At 39.9% G+C, this 14,498-nt stretch overlaps 1 protein-coding gene across 3 annotated transcripts in view; it reads left to right on the top strand.

The window, feature by feature from the left end:
• DMD (dystrophin) overlaps positions 1 to 14,498 on the top strand; it is a 1,965,474-nt gene that overhangs the window by 442,252 nt on the left and 1,508,724 nt on the right. For all 3 annotated transcript variants that reach the window (XM_053917632.1, XM_053917633.2, XM_053917631.1), the window contains exons 3-4: positions 11,331 to 11,423; positions 12,591 to 12,668. In XM_053917632.1, coding sequence (XP_053773607.1) covers positions 11,331 to 11,423; positions 12,591 to 12,668 — 171 coding nt within the window. The remainder of the gene's footprint in view (positions 1 to 11,330; positions 11,424 to 12,590; positions 12,669 to 14,498) is intronic.

The following is a 14,498-nucleotide window of genomic DNA, read 5'->3' on the forward strand; positions in this document are numbered from 1 at the left end:
GATATGTATCAGTTAGCCATTGCTATGTAACAAAATAACTTGAAACTCAATTGTTTAAATCAACAACCATTTGTTATTCTATCACATCTTCAGACATGGCAAGGAAGTTCTTCACTCTCTACTGGGATTATTTATGTGTCTTTAGTTAGCTGTGTTTTGACTAGGTGCTTTATCCGATCCTTGGCATCTGATCCTTACCCTCTGCTTTCATTCTCTTCCTCTTTCTGTATCTAGCTATTGATTTCCGATTCAAACTTGTTAACCCGTCTGGGATGACGTCATCTGGGACTCCCGGGACAAGTTGGCTTTGCTTCATATGTCTCATCTTTCAGCTATCTGTTTCAGGCAGAGTCTTTTGGTACAGCTCGAGGCACAAACAAGAGACCAAAAGTGTTCAAGCCCTCGTGAGGCCTTCATTTAGAAGTGGAACACCATCATTTCCACTGCATTCTATTAGCCAGAGCAAGGCGATGGCCAACCCACATTCGAGAAACAGGGAAAACGATACTACCCCTTCTTGAAAAGGACAGCAAAGTCCCATTGCAAAGGGGATGACGTCAGGAAAGAATGAAGTATTTGGCTCAGTTTCATGGTTAACCTGCCTTAGATGATGATATCCACTTTCACAAAAACAGGTTCAGATGGAAAGGTATATAACTACTTAGGATTTTACAGAGCTCATATTGACAATTTAGGGCAGATGCTTTTAGCCAGATAATATTTTCAGACAAGAATAGTTCTCTCAAATTTTTAAGACTTGACCATTAGTGCCCGGGCTGGTGTAGATCAGTGGATTGAGTGCCAGACTGTGAACCAAAGGGTCGCCAGTTTGATTCCCAATCAGGGCACATGCCTGGGTTGCGGGCCAGGTCCCCAGTAGGGGGAGCATGAGAGGCAACCACACACTGATGTTTCTCTCCCTCTCTTTCTTCTTCCTTTCCCCTCTCTCTAAAAATAAATAAATAAAATCTTTAAAAAAAAAGATTTGACCATTAGCTTCCAAACCATGCCAACATTGGTCTTTCCTAAACAATATTAAGTACCTTAAATCTTAATATTTAGATTATCCATATAAATAGTAATGTGGAATATATGATAAAAACTTCAAAATTAGATACTGTGTTCAAAAAAATGAAAGCAAGGCCATGCGACACTTGTCCAAGTGCTTTCAGGTGGCAAACCAAGCCCTCTCTGCAGGGGTTACTCGCTCATCTCAAGCCTCCTTGTCTCCCACCCCTCCATGTACCCTCAGCTCCAAGAACTCACTTCTCACAGTTTCTTGACCAGTCCCTGCAAGTTAATTTATCTGATTCTCAGCGTCTGAAGTCCCCCTCCGTTTGGCATTCTCCTCCTCTTTCCGCATCTAGCTGTTGATTTCCCATTCAACCTTGTAAATTCAGTTCAAGGATTTCTGCTTCTGTTTCTCTCCCAAGCGAAGGTGACACCTCTGTCATTTGTACTGACACCACACTTACATCACCACTATTGACAAGATTGTAACACAATGCTGTAATTAGACTGGCTTCAATGCATACCTCTTTTCTAGACTGTGGCTAAAGCTGTGAAAACAATGGCAATATCTTCTTTTTCAATGTTTTATCTCTCCAATTATTCCCAAAGCCTGGCACAATAGAAAGCATTGGAATAGTATCTGTTAAATTTAGTTGAATAATGTCACTAACCCCTTCCTTTAACATGGTGAGGAAAATAAGCAAATTACTAAACAATTTATCCGAGTTCACACGGTTGGGAAAAGTTAGAACTGCAGTTAAATACGGGCCTGTTTAGCCCCAGGTGCTGTCGTCTTTAACGTGAATCTCACGTGGAAGACTTTCCAATAATAAGTAAGTGGCATGTTTAAGTGGATGTCTCAAGAAATAATGCAGGTGTAAAACTTTTCCTTATGTTTACTGCTATTTCCTTTAATCCTCTTCAATTTCAAGGATTCTTTGTTATATTTTGAATTATAGACTTCAAGGTTTTGGGCATGAGGTGTTGCTCTTGTATTTTCATTTTCATTAACATTAAAAAGTCGGATTTTCCATATATCTTAGAGCAGGTTCTGCATTTTACAAATGTGTTTTGGTCTGTAGAACAATATTTACTAGATTTATTGAGGAATTCACTGCCTGGCATACCAGATTCCTGAAAGAGTTAATAGACTCTCCAAAAAGAGTGATATAGCCATGGAAATGTAGGGCATGGAACAATTTTCCTAATGTGTATATGTAGAATTATCACTGTGGTATTATCCTGCAGTTACTAATTCAACTTAAAATTAGAAGCAATTTTGTTTGTAGGCTATGTAACTGTAGCCGACCTTCGGAAACCTAAGGGGAAAGGAAAAGAATAAAGTCATGAAATTATCCTTACTTTATTGAGAGACATTTTGAAAATGCAGAAGTAGAACGTATTTAACACTGACCCTGAATGGCGTTAGGGTGAAAGAAGCCCAGCTCAAACAGGAGTTGCAGACTGTGGGATAATGAAGCAGTCTGGAAAGAAATAAAAATAAAGAAGTCTGTAAATTGACTGCTGAAGTTTCGATTCTTATCTACCATTTACTTGCTGTGTGAACTTAGTCCAGTTAGTTATCTGCTCGGTGCCTCCGTTTTATCATCAGTACAGTGGGAATGATTTTCATTCATTGTCGTGAGGATTAATTAAAATAATCAGGTACAGTATACAGAACTTGTGGCTTCTAAAATATGTATGAGGTTGAATCATATGAAATTGCCACTATTTGACCATATTTGACAACAGAATCAAAAGTGTCATATGTTTCAAACTCCGAAAAGAAGATGGACGTATAGTGGGAACAGAAGCTCTTATTTCTTTTCTGTGTGTTTCCTGTTCCCGTGATTTGCCAATGAGCAGACCCTCCTCTGGAATAAGACACAATGTATAGTCCAAGGGTGATTTTCTACTGGAGGGGGTAGGGAATGATTAAGAAGAGGCTGTGTATTGTCACATGATTGTCCACACACACTTGTACTGCAGCATGATTGAGAAACTATGAGAACGTTAATTTTGCAAATAAAATGTACACTTATTCATTAAGGGTATCTTGAGATGTCCTTTGGCTGTAAGGTCTCCTCCTACTGGATCTGAACAAGCCTGAACTGTTCTTTCTCCCTCTTCATTTGGCCTGGAGCGAAGTGCTAATCTTTGGCATTCCTCTAGCATTTTTTTTTTCTCTTTGAAGAATCAGAGTGTTTTTTTAGATGCTTTGAAACAAAGTGCTTTGTCTCACCCACCATATACTGCGCTTTTTATGCTCCCAAAGCCACTATCAGGATAGAATACATTCAACCTCCATTTCCATCCCTGGCTATATCTCAACCTCACGTCTTCTCCGTATGTGATTCAATAGTAAAATTGAACTTAATTTTCAGAATTTTAAATGTATAGGAGATAAGTAAAGGTGATATGAGAGAATTAGTTCCAATTACGGTTTGAAGTTTCACACATATTTTAAAGTAACTGTGAGTTGTATTAAGGTTATACCTAGAAACACAATGTCGACAATAACTCGCCAGCAGTTTTCTTGCATTTGATTCAGAATACCTGGCCATTGAATTTGTACTGACCTACCTAATTTGCAGATGAGAAAACTCAGGACTGGCTTAAGGATTCAATTTTCTTACAAAGCATGTTAAGGCTAGACCTGAGCAGACAGGAAGCCATGCTGACTTTTGGTTAAGCACACTTTACTTTGGGGTTTATAATAGCCCATTTACAGATAATGGCTTGAATTCCATTAACTATTGTTGTGGCTCCCGTTGAAATTTCTAATGTGCAATCTGGTTGAATCTTTTCTCGTGTACTTAATAGTATAACATACACATCGGATCCCAGTGATTGTGGTTTAGAAAGAGTGAGTGGTGAATAACATTTTAATCCAGAGAGGTTGTAAAACTTTTATGTTACCTTCCTTAGCTCTGGAGTACTTCTTAGCTCCAAGGGATAACTTGGATTTCTCTTGATGATCTTTGGAGGCCAGATTTTAGTTCTGTTCCTGGTATACAAAAGTCTCTAAAAGTATTTGATGCAAAGGAGTAAAGAATCATATATGTTCATTTTCATCGGTTAAAGCCCACGAAGCATTCTAGTACTCTGATATCCTATTATGAAAGAGAAAGGGTCCCAGTGATCCATTTTGCTCTTTGAAATTACAGTACCAGAGAGAGCGCTAATTGAGGAGGCTTGGGAAGGAACTCTTGGCCGTTCATTTATTTCCTGATGCAGGCATCCCTGACGTCGACCTCTTGGATCACAGAGAGTCTCTTTCCCTGCCTAGCGTGTTGAACGTTTTTGGTTTATCCCTCTGGGTCCACTCCCTGCCTTTCTCTTCCCTGAGAGGCTGCCCTCTGTGGATGCTATCAGAAGAGTTCTTGCCCTTTGGCTTCCAGTTGGATTTGGCTAATGGGAGTATTTACTAGAGATCTGAGGGAGGGAGGGAAGAAAGACTAGAGCGTTTATTCACTGCGTTCATCCCCTGAATACCAAAGCTCCTGTCTGTTGACAAGCTCAGCTCTTTCTTTGTTCAGGGACCTATGAGTCTAGGAGGGATAGTAGCATTTCTCTCTTAGCATTTGTGGTGATTTCTTTATACTATGCCTTCACCTTCGTAAATTATCCCTTATTTAACTCTCCTCGAGGTACCCAAGTCCTGCTAGGACCCTGGGACCCTCAAAGGAGACAGTTCTCTCTATCTCCAGGTGGTGACGTTGAACAAGAAGGAGGAAGGAGAGAATGTAACTAGGGTTTATGGAGCATTTTCTATGCCAGGTAACATGCAGGACACCTTATATTTATTAATCAGTTTAATGACCTGCTAGCGCTTTGATGTTAACCCCTCTGTTATTCTGGGGCAAAATTTACAAGGAGAAGTGTGGAAAATGTGGATTATTTGGGTAAAAAATGTGGAATAAATTCATGATGGCTAACACTGATGGAGTGCATGTTAAAGAAAGTGCTATTCTAAGTGTTTTTAAATCTCAGCGTCACCACAAGTTAGGTAGTAGAAAACTTTCATTTTTAAATGAAAAAGATGAGGCACAGAGAGGTTAAGGTACTTGTTCAACATCACACAGCTGAAATAAACCAGCTGAGATTTGAGCCACTTCCTTCTGGGTACAGAGAAAGTATTCTTTATTATTATTATTATTATTATTACTACTACTACTACTAATAATAATAATATTATTATTATCTATATTTTGTCCCCGCCCCTCCCCCCACCCCAGCCAAACCCACCTCCCTCCCTCACTTCCACCCTCCCCCTTGGTTTTGTCCATGTGTCCTTTATAGTAGTTCCTGTAATCCCCTCTCCTCACTGTCACCTCCCCACTCCCCTCTGGCTATTGTTAGATTGTTCTTATTTTCAATGTCTCTGGTTATATTTTGTTTGCTTTTTTCTTCTGTTGATTATGTTCCAGTTATGATCCAGTGAGACCATGTGGTATTTGTCCCTCACCGCCTGGCTTATTTTACTTAGCATAATGCTCTCCAGTTCCATCCATGCTGTTGCAGAGGGTAGGAGCTCCTTCTTAGAGAAAATATTCTTATTTACTGCATTATACCCTTTCCTCTGGTTTTGTAAAATGTATTGTATCAATGCAGCTCCCCCACGCCCAATTCTCTCTGCTCAGACCTCATGTCTTTCAGGCATCAGTTTCCGAAAGTGAAATACTAAACCAGCATTATACTCCCATTTCTTAGAGACTCCTTTCAAGACAAACCAAACAGTAAGTGAGTATAGTAGTCATCTTTGAAGGGGAGCGTACAGAGGGGGTATGAGAAAGCTCCTAGGATGCTAGTCATACTGTGTTTCTTTGTCTGGTGTGGGTAATATAAACGTGTTCAGTTCTTCTTTTTTCTTGTTCTTTTGATGATTTTAAGTTAAATCCTCTTTTGTTTTCCTCCCTTTTCATCTTCTACATCTACCATGCATTGAACACTTAAGATGTATATAATTTTCTGTTATGTATATTATACCTACATAACATTCTCTTGTAGAATACTTTTTACAACCCGTACTTTAAACAATCATCTGTGAAAACTACTTCTTTATATTGCAGGGGGTTGCATTCTTTTTATGGGAGCTGGACAGCAGGATTCACCGATAAGTTTTGAATCAATGTTATACTCCTTTTCAGTGTTTCCAGCACCTAAGGATTTGTAATTGCAGAGGGATATCTTGACTTTCTGAGCAACAGAGATGGCCAGAGCCCAACCTTTCTGTAACTAGCAGGTTATGCTAAACTATTCCCATGTTCTTTACCTCCTATTGGAACATTGTATCGATCTCTGTGTATTCAGGTGAAAAGATTGACGTAACTCTGTAGCGTTAGAAGCTATGGAAATATTTTCAAAAGTGCATTTCTGTCCCTTTCTCAGTTTTTTCACTTTGTTCGTGCCACTTACCAAACAGTCTCTTTTGAACATCGCATGTATAAAGATATGAAGAAATTCTGTATTTCTTTGTATCATACTGACAATGGCCAGGGAGGATTAACGTCACATTTTATGGTCTTTTCATCTTGTTATTTGGGTCAGGAAGCAAGAAAACAAAATGGCAGTGGATGCAGGAAACTGTTGATTATTATCCAAAGTTCAGTTTTTAATGAAAATATTTGCTATGAAAAGGATCGAAGAACGAGTGCCAGAGGGTTATATGGCCCAAAGAGGGTTCAATGTTTTGTATGTTCTACAAAATAATTTTCTTAGTCTTGAAAAGAGGGCTGTGAAAGAGGGAATTTTAAGGAAGTGTTACCGTTTCCATGACATAAAATGCCACTTGGAACAAAAAGCATGGGAGATGTAGAAGATGAAAAGGGACGAAAACAAAAGAGGATTTAATTTAAAATAATCAAAAAAGAACAAGAAAAAAGCAAAAAGCACTCGAAGCTTCTGAGTGTTCCCCTGGACCATCCGCATTTTCAGTATTAGTAATGGAACATGGAGTAATGTGTTCCTTCTCTGACTTCCCTGCTTGCAGCGGGACCCAACTATGAGAAAATGGAAGACAGACGTGAGTCCTGCACTTTCTAGCAGATTCAATAATGCACCATAATTGTATTTACAGGTAGATTTTGGCCAAAGAAAAAAGTGGCCAGGAATAATAGAAGAATAAAACTTAAAAACCATCCTGTTTTCTTTGAGGGCCTGCTATTTGCCAAATCTGTGTAACAAAGCTACACTGTTTCATTTAAACCTCACAGGAGTGCTCTGAAGTGGTATTATTTCAATGTTCATTTTTACCTAAGTGTAAACTGTGCCTGGAAAGGCTAAGTCGCTTGCCCGAAACTGTGCAGCTAACGGACAGGAGACTTGAGTTCAAAACTCAGCTATTTTTGCCTGTGAAATGTGTGTTTCTTTTGTCTGATCATAACTACTACACTGTGGAATGAAGAGTTGAATCTAGAAAAAGAAATGAAAGCCGTCCAAGAGAAACGAGATGTTTGCTTTCCCTGGGACACTCATTCTATGGGAAGAATAAGACTGAGCACCGGAAGGTCCGTGAAGTTACAGGCTACATTTTGTGCAGGTCATTGAGCATCGCTTTAATTTCAATTAGATCACAGGAGGTGAAATTTTATTCAAAAGGGCTTGAAATTACATTTAAATTAAAACAAATGTGCATTAAGAGAAGAAGGTGAAATCTCCATGAATTCTTAATATAACACATATGCTTTCATTGAATTTTGGGATCTGTAGTCACTGTATAATTTATAGTGCCAGAGTCCAGGGTAAATTCATTCCATCGCATTGGCTAGAAGGATGCTTGGGTGGAACATTCTGAGAAGCTCTCTATTAGAGACTATGGTGGACATAACAAGCAGAAATTGGATTTCTGTTGTGATACTTTAATAGAACATTGGTTCTGTGAGTCTTGAAATTTAGCTGTGATACCAGGAAGTGTCCTTTTCTCCGTGACCTCACTGCCTGTGAGGTGGCCCAAGTACATGTTCCCAGAGGCCTCTGATTGGCCAGCCAGTCCTTCACTTCGTCTCCCTTTTGTTTGATTCCAGCTTAAAAGCAAGAATTAGAAAATACCCTTGTCTGAGTGTACAAGTTTGAATGAAAGCAAGATCCTGTTTGCCTTGTTGATCTTTCTCTAGACCCCTTGCCCAAAAGCATAAGCTTTCTAGTCCTCACGTCCTGGATGCTAGAGGGTCATGCTTTATTTTCTAGCCCAAGATTTATCTCCTCCCTTGTCTCTCTGCTTTTCTTCTTGAATGAACATTTTGCCACCTACATCCTTTCTGGTTTGACAGATTTTATTATCTATCTATCCATCTATCTAGACTTATATTTTTAATAAGAACACGTATCTCTGTCAGCTACCTATATTTTATTTTCTTCAAAACTTGACACATTTCAGTGTGCAATATTCCTTCTGTTGATAAGTTTAGAAGCCATGCACTGCTCAAATGCATCTGTACAATGTTGCTCCTGCAAAAAAAAAAAACCCAAAAAACAATGAAAACCCCAACAGCATTTTTGAGGCATTGCAGAACTTCAACCACTTTGAAAGTAAAACTGGAATATTACTCCCCAAATGCCAAGTTACTCCAGGTTATATCTGAGGTTCTTGACAGAATCACTGTAAAAGCGTACATTCCTTTTCTTTACTTATTAGTAAAAATCTTCCATTAAAGTCTCATGAAAATGACACTGCAGTTTTCAGATTTACTTGTCCTTTATGTACAGTAAAAATGGTTTTTAGAAACAACTCAAGCATGGTGGTGTTTTCTGTTGTTTTCTTTTTGCCATGGACTTTTAAGCAGAACTACTTGAGTAGAAATCCAACCGAATAACTTGGAGGGAGTTATCTTTGTCAAAACACATACATAGCTTGATTCTCAAAACCGGACATAGAGGGGCTGGTGAGCTTTTGCAGGGGTCTGTGTTCCTATGAAGTTCCCAACACCTAGGCATTGACCCAACTTGTCACTGTCACAGCTGCCTGGCTGTAGTGACAGCCTGAATCCTAGATCTTCCATCTTGCAAGCTTCGGGGATATCTTTTGCCTGGAAAGCAGCACTTGTCTTGATTTTCTTTTTTTTTTCTTTCTTTTTTTTTTTTTAATTGTTATTCAATTACAGTTGTATGCCTTTTCTCCCCATCCCTCCACCCCACCCCAGGTGAACCCACCTCCCTCCCCCCTCTACCCCCCTCCCCCTTGGTTTTGTCCATGTGTCCTTTACAGTAGTTCCTGTAATCCCCTCTACCCACTGTCCCTGCCCCCACCCCCCACCCCCGCCCTGGCTATTGTTAGATTGTTCTTAACTTCAATGTCTCTGGTTATATTTTGTTTGCTTTTTTCTTCTATTGCTTATGTTCCAGTTAAAGGTGAGATCATATGGTACTTGTCCCTCACTTCCTGGCTTATTTCACTTAGCATAATGCTCTCCAGTTTCATCCATGCTGTTGCAAAGGGTATAAGCTCCTTCTTTCTCTCTGCTGTGTAGAATTCCATTGTGTAAATGTCTTGATTTTCTTAACCTGTGTAAAATCCAATACTTATATGCGATCAAAGCAGTGGATAAGATGAGCCCAATCACCCAAAGGCTAATGTTAGAGCCATCGCCTGACATTTGTGGGATGCATTTCCTGAGCCCCAGTCTCTGGGAGTTCCCACAGTTGTGTGCTCCCGGGTCCCTTTTACTGCTTCTGTGTTCTTATTACCTTTAGGATTATTTGTTTTCCCTGCTGGCTGGAATTTCCATAAGGCCTTGGGTCATGTCCGTCTGATTTACTGGCGTGTGCTCCAGCACCTAGCTCAGGTTTATTGGCGCTCAATAAATATCTGTCACTGATAAATTACGGCTTTCTAGATAACTTGCATGATAAAAGAGTTGTGGATGATTTCATATAAAGGGATTGTAGGCTGTAAACTAGAAAAAGAAAATATTTGGAGGCATAGTGGAAGAAGTAAAATATCAGAAAGATAATCAAATGGAAGAAGAAAAGGAGCAAGATAAAGTAGAAGGAACAAGGCCCCTAGGAATTAGACAGATCTGGGCCAAAACCTTGGCTTTAGCACCTTCTGGTTTGGTGACAAAAGGCCCCAAAGCAACTCTTTGTCTTATTTGCAAGATGAGTTGATTAATGACAACCTCACAAAAATGTCACAAAGATACCCTGGCCGCTGTGGCTCAGTAGATTGCGTGCCAGCCTACAAACCAAAGGGTCACCAGTTCGATTCCCAGTCAGGGGGCATGCCGGGGTTGCGGGTGGAGTCCCCAGTAAGGAGTACATGAAAGGCAACCTCACAGTGATATTTCTTGTCCTTTCTTTCTCTCTCCCTTCCCCTCTCTAAAAATAAATAAATAAAATCTTTAGGAAAGTGTCACCAAGATGATAGGATACACTCTTTTAGTGAAGTGTTTGTCACCGGTAGTTACTCAGAAAATATTAGATGTCATTAATGTGTATTATTTTTCCCTGTATAATTCCCAAGTACAGAACTGAAAAAAAATAGGTAAGAAACTTTCACTGGCCTATTTCATCTCAATTTAAATCAGATCTTTCTAAAATTTGAGCCGTTCCAATATGATAATGGGTCATTCTGAGTCAGCATGTGAATGTATATACAGAGAAAGCTTATTTTATGGGCAAAGGATGGTAAACCTTCCATGATTACATTTCCAAGTACATAAAATAGTTAAATTTTATATACCTACAAAGGGCGTTGTATGCAGTCTTTGTTTCTGTCTGTATTTCCTTCTCCCCCAATGCCCAACTGCCTGATACATTATTTATATTTTTCTTTTTTTAATAAAGATTTTATTTATTCATGCTTGGAGAGACAGGAAGTGAGGGAGAAAAAGAAGAAGAGAAACATCAATGTGTGGGAGAAACATCGATTGGCTGCCTCCCACACGCCCCAACCTCACGACCCAGTACTCAACCCAGGCCCCAAGCATGTGCCCTGACCGGGAATTGAACCTGCGACCCCTCAGTTTGTAGGAGGACGCCCAACACACTGAGCCACACCCGTCAGGGCTCTGCCTGATATTTACAATGTTTTCTCTGCTTCATAGAATCAGCATTAAAAAAAGTTGAGTTCATTAGATTCATTAAGCTACAGATCTCCAACTCTTGTTATTAAAAAATTTTGAAATAGACTTGATAGGATGAAGATGTATTGTTTTTTGTTTGTTTACTTGGAGATTCCCTTTTCATCTATCACCCTTGGCAGATCAAGAATTAGGTATATGAAATATTCTTAAAGAGAGCTTTAAATTTTCAGAGGCGTAATCGTGGAGAGGGATCACCGGAAGCATGTTTTGCTTAATTGGTTATATTTCCCATTTCAGTTTGGGAAGCAGCACATAGAGAACCTCTTCACTGACCTGCAGGATGGGAGACGCCTCCTAGACCTTCTCGAAGGCCTGACAGAGCAGAAACTGGTATGTGACTTATTTATAAGAAAGTTCACGTTAGCCTTAGGAGGATTTCAGACTGCAAACTCAAAATGCTTGTATGGGATCTGATAGAATTCACTAATTTACCAATTACCGAATTTACTAGCAATCCAGGACCTACTTATGAATAAAACAATCTCACGATGTTATCTTCATTTTGATATAGTCTAGCATATGGAGAACAAGAAGGCGGAAACTTCTAGTAACACAATTTATGTCCATTAGTAGATACTCACTTTCAATGTTTGCTCTTTGTTATTGAAACTATTTTATAAAGGCTTTTATACATAATGACCTTTGAAGGTTAATTTATGTGTTATTGGGATGAGAGCATTTAGGATGAGGTGTGGAAAATGGGGAGTTGCTGTTTAACGGGTATAGAATTTCAGTTATGCAAGATGAGAAAGTTCTAGAGACCCACTCTACGACACTGCGCCTATAGTTAATGCTATATCGTTCACAAAAAACTTCATTAAGAGGGTAGATCTCCTTTTAGGAGTAAATGCAGCAGGCATCATAAGAGTAGACTTTCTAAAACTCTACGACTGAATAAATGAGTTCATCCATATGTTGTAATAAACGATACAAATGTTAGTTTAAAAATTACAGGACAAGATATGACTTTTGGGATTGAAATTCAGGGTGATAAAACCACAGGTGATTGAGGTTTGAGCTTCAGTGACTAAGAGAATTAAGATTAGAGTCACAGAAACGGTTTTCTTTAACATTATGTCACACTATATAATTTGCTAAGCCCAAATCTCATTTAAACTTCCTTAGAAAGTGTAGCAATGAACAACTCACTCATGTATTTTACTAGTGAATGTCCTTACACACGCGGATGTTTCTGTTGGTGGCCATGCCGTAATCCCCAATGGGCTATAGAATGGAAGAGAGATTGTAACCCAAATAGTTTTTGTGAAGAAAAAAAAAATGCTATCATTTTTCTTGAGGAGTGGTCAATCTGTGCCAAAAAGGTCCTGTGACAAGTACAATGAGCCCAAAGCACTTAAATTCATTGTATGAACACAGTCTCATAGCCTGTGTTCATTCAAAATATTCAAATTAGAAGTGAAATGTATTTACCGTTCCATTTCTGGCAGGGTGTGGTCTCTCATCCCGGCAGTAAACATTGTTTCATTTTGTTTGCAGCCAAAAGAAAAAGGATCCACAAGAGTTCATGCCCTGAATAATGTCAACAAGGCCCTGCAGGTCTTGCAGAAAAATAATGTAAGTGGAGACCCGGACAGAGTCCGGACACCATGAGACAGCAGCCTGAATACTTGAGTGAGGGCTTTTACCCCCAATGCAGAGAAAGCATCTCAAGTTTTCTTACAAATCAGAGCATTATTCTCGCTCGTGTGCTTTTCTGCTTGTGGCTAATGTAATTCAGGAAATGAATGCTTGCGGGCACAGAGGGCAGGGGAGTGCGTGACTCAGGCCTCATAGGCAGCTCCATGTCCTGTTCTGATTTTACTCAATGGAGTTCTATTTGGTGGACAAAATGTATTCTGCGCTGAACTCAGCGCCTTTTAGCAGTGTTCTGTGCAGCAAATGGCTTTCACTAGGCTGAATTATCATTTTCAAACATTATGATGGTACACTTTGTTTGAATTCAGCCAACACTTATTAAACACCACATCCAAGGATAAACGTTACACAGAAAAATCATTATTTTCAACTCATGGTAAGAACTGAAAAATTTTTTTATGCCTATGTTTGATTTAGTCTATATGTAAGTATATGTGTGGTATTAATGAGGACTCAACATTCGGTAAGCGTGGAGATTACAGGAGGTTTTATTTCTGCAGAGTGAGTTTGAGATTCATCCCTTCTATCGTGGCAGCCCTCCTATTACGGAACCCCTCCAGTGCTGCTCTGGAACAGCGGTGGGGTCCGATGGCCCACCGCCAAGAAGCGTGACTCCCGATGCAAGAGTTTGGTGAAAAAAGAAAGGGGTTATTTATTTAAAGGTCATGGAGATTTAGAATAAGTGGCAGATTTCTGCCATTAAGTCCTGCTCCCTTTAAAACACCCCAAAACACATAGTCCGCCTCCCTTTGCCAAACCAGGGCAGTTCCAGAATATGTCCCTTAGACATAAAGTCTTTCAGAAAAGCAGAAGTCTGCAGCTCAGCTTTCCTGCTCACAGTTCAGTTCAACCCCAAGCATCCCACAGGAATCCGAGTGCCTGGGCAGGTCCCCCACCGAGCCACCAGCTGTGACAACCCAATGAAATTCCGACTTTCAGATCTCCTCTCTTACTCCAGACCTCCTCTCTCTTACTCCACCCCTTGTGGCTCTCTCCCCTGACTTTCAGCCCGCCCTCATTTAAATGCTTGGCCTGGAACTTCCTGCACGACCTCATATCTGGCCCCTATTATGATGTTAGCATCTACCATTTTTGTCAGCTCCCCTGTATCTTTTACTTTCTTTTCGCTGCCATCTTTAGTCAGGGCAAGAGTTCCCAGCAACACACGGGTGTCCGTGGTGGGCATCTGCCCCTTGCCTCTCATGCAGGAGCTGTATCAGCTCCCCCCCACCAGCGGGGGCTATGTCAGGAGTCCCTGAGCTGAGTGTTTTCATAGTCTTGTACATAATTCGCCCTGGGCAGCAGCTCTTTACCCTTCGGGAGAGCTCGGCTATTAACTTGCCATTGTTCTGTAAAGTATCTTAAATGGTGTACCGTGCACTCTCCCCTTCCCCCAATCAAGGGCTGTGAGAGTAATGATCTGCACCCCGTTATACTCCTTTCTTACTAACTTCCTACAATCTTTCTAGTCAACTATTTTATCAGGCACTTCGAGTAGCTTCCTAATTACTTTACATCTCTCTTTCAAGCATAAATCCAAATAAATTGATCACGTACTCTTAAGATAACCATAATCAGTGACAGGTTTTTAAGGATATATACTCCCCCCAGTGTTGTTCAGATCATGTGGCAGAAAGGACATCAGATGGGAAATAAAAGTGAAGGCTGTGCAGCATTTGGTTGATTTTCTGAATTTAGGGTTACTTGTCATATTTAGCCTGTGAAAACTATAGAGATGTTTTATATTTT

This window comes from Desmodus rotundus, chromosome X, assembly GCF_022682495.2.
Source record: "Desmodus rotundus isolate HL8 chromosome X, HLdesRot8A.1, whole genome shotgun sequence".
NCBI lineage: Eukaryota > Metazoa > Chordata > Mammalia > Chiroptera > Phyllostomidae > Desmodus > Desmodus rotundus.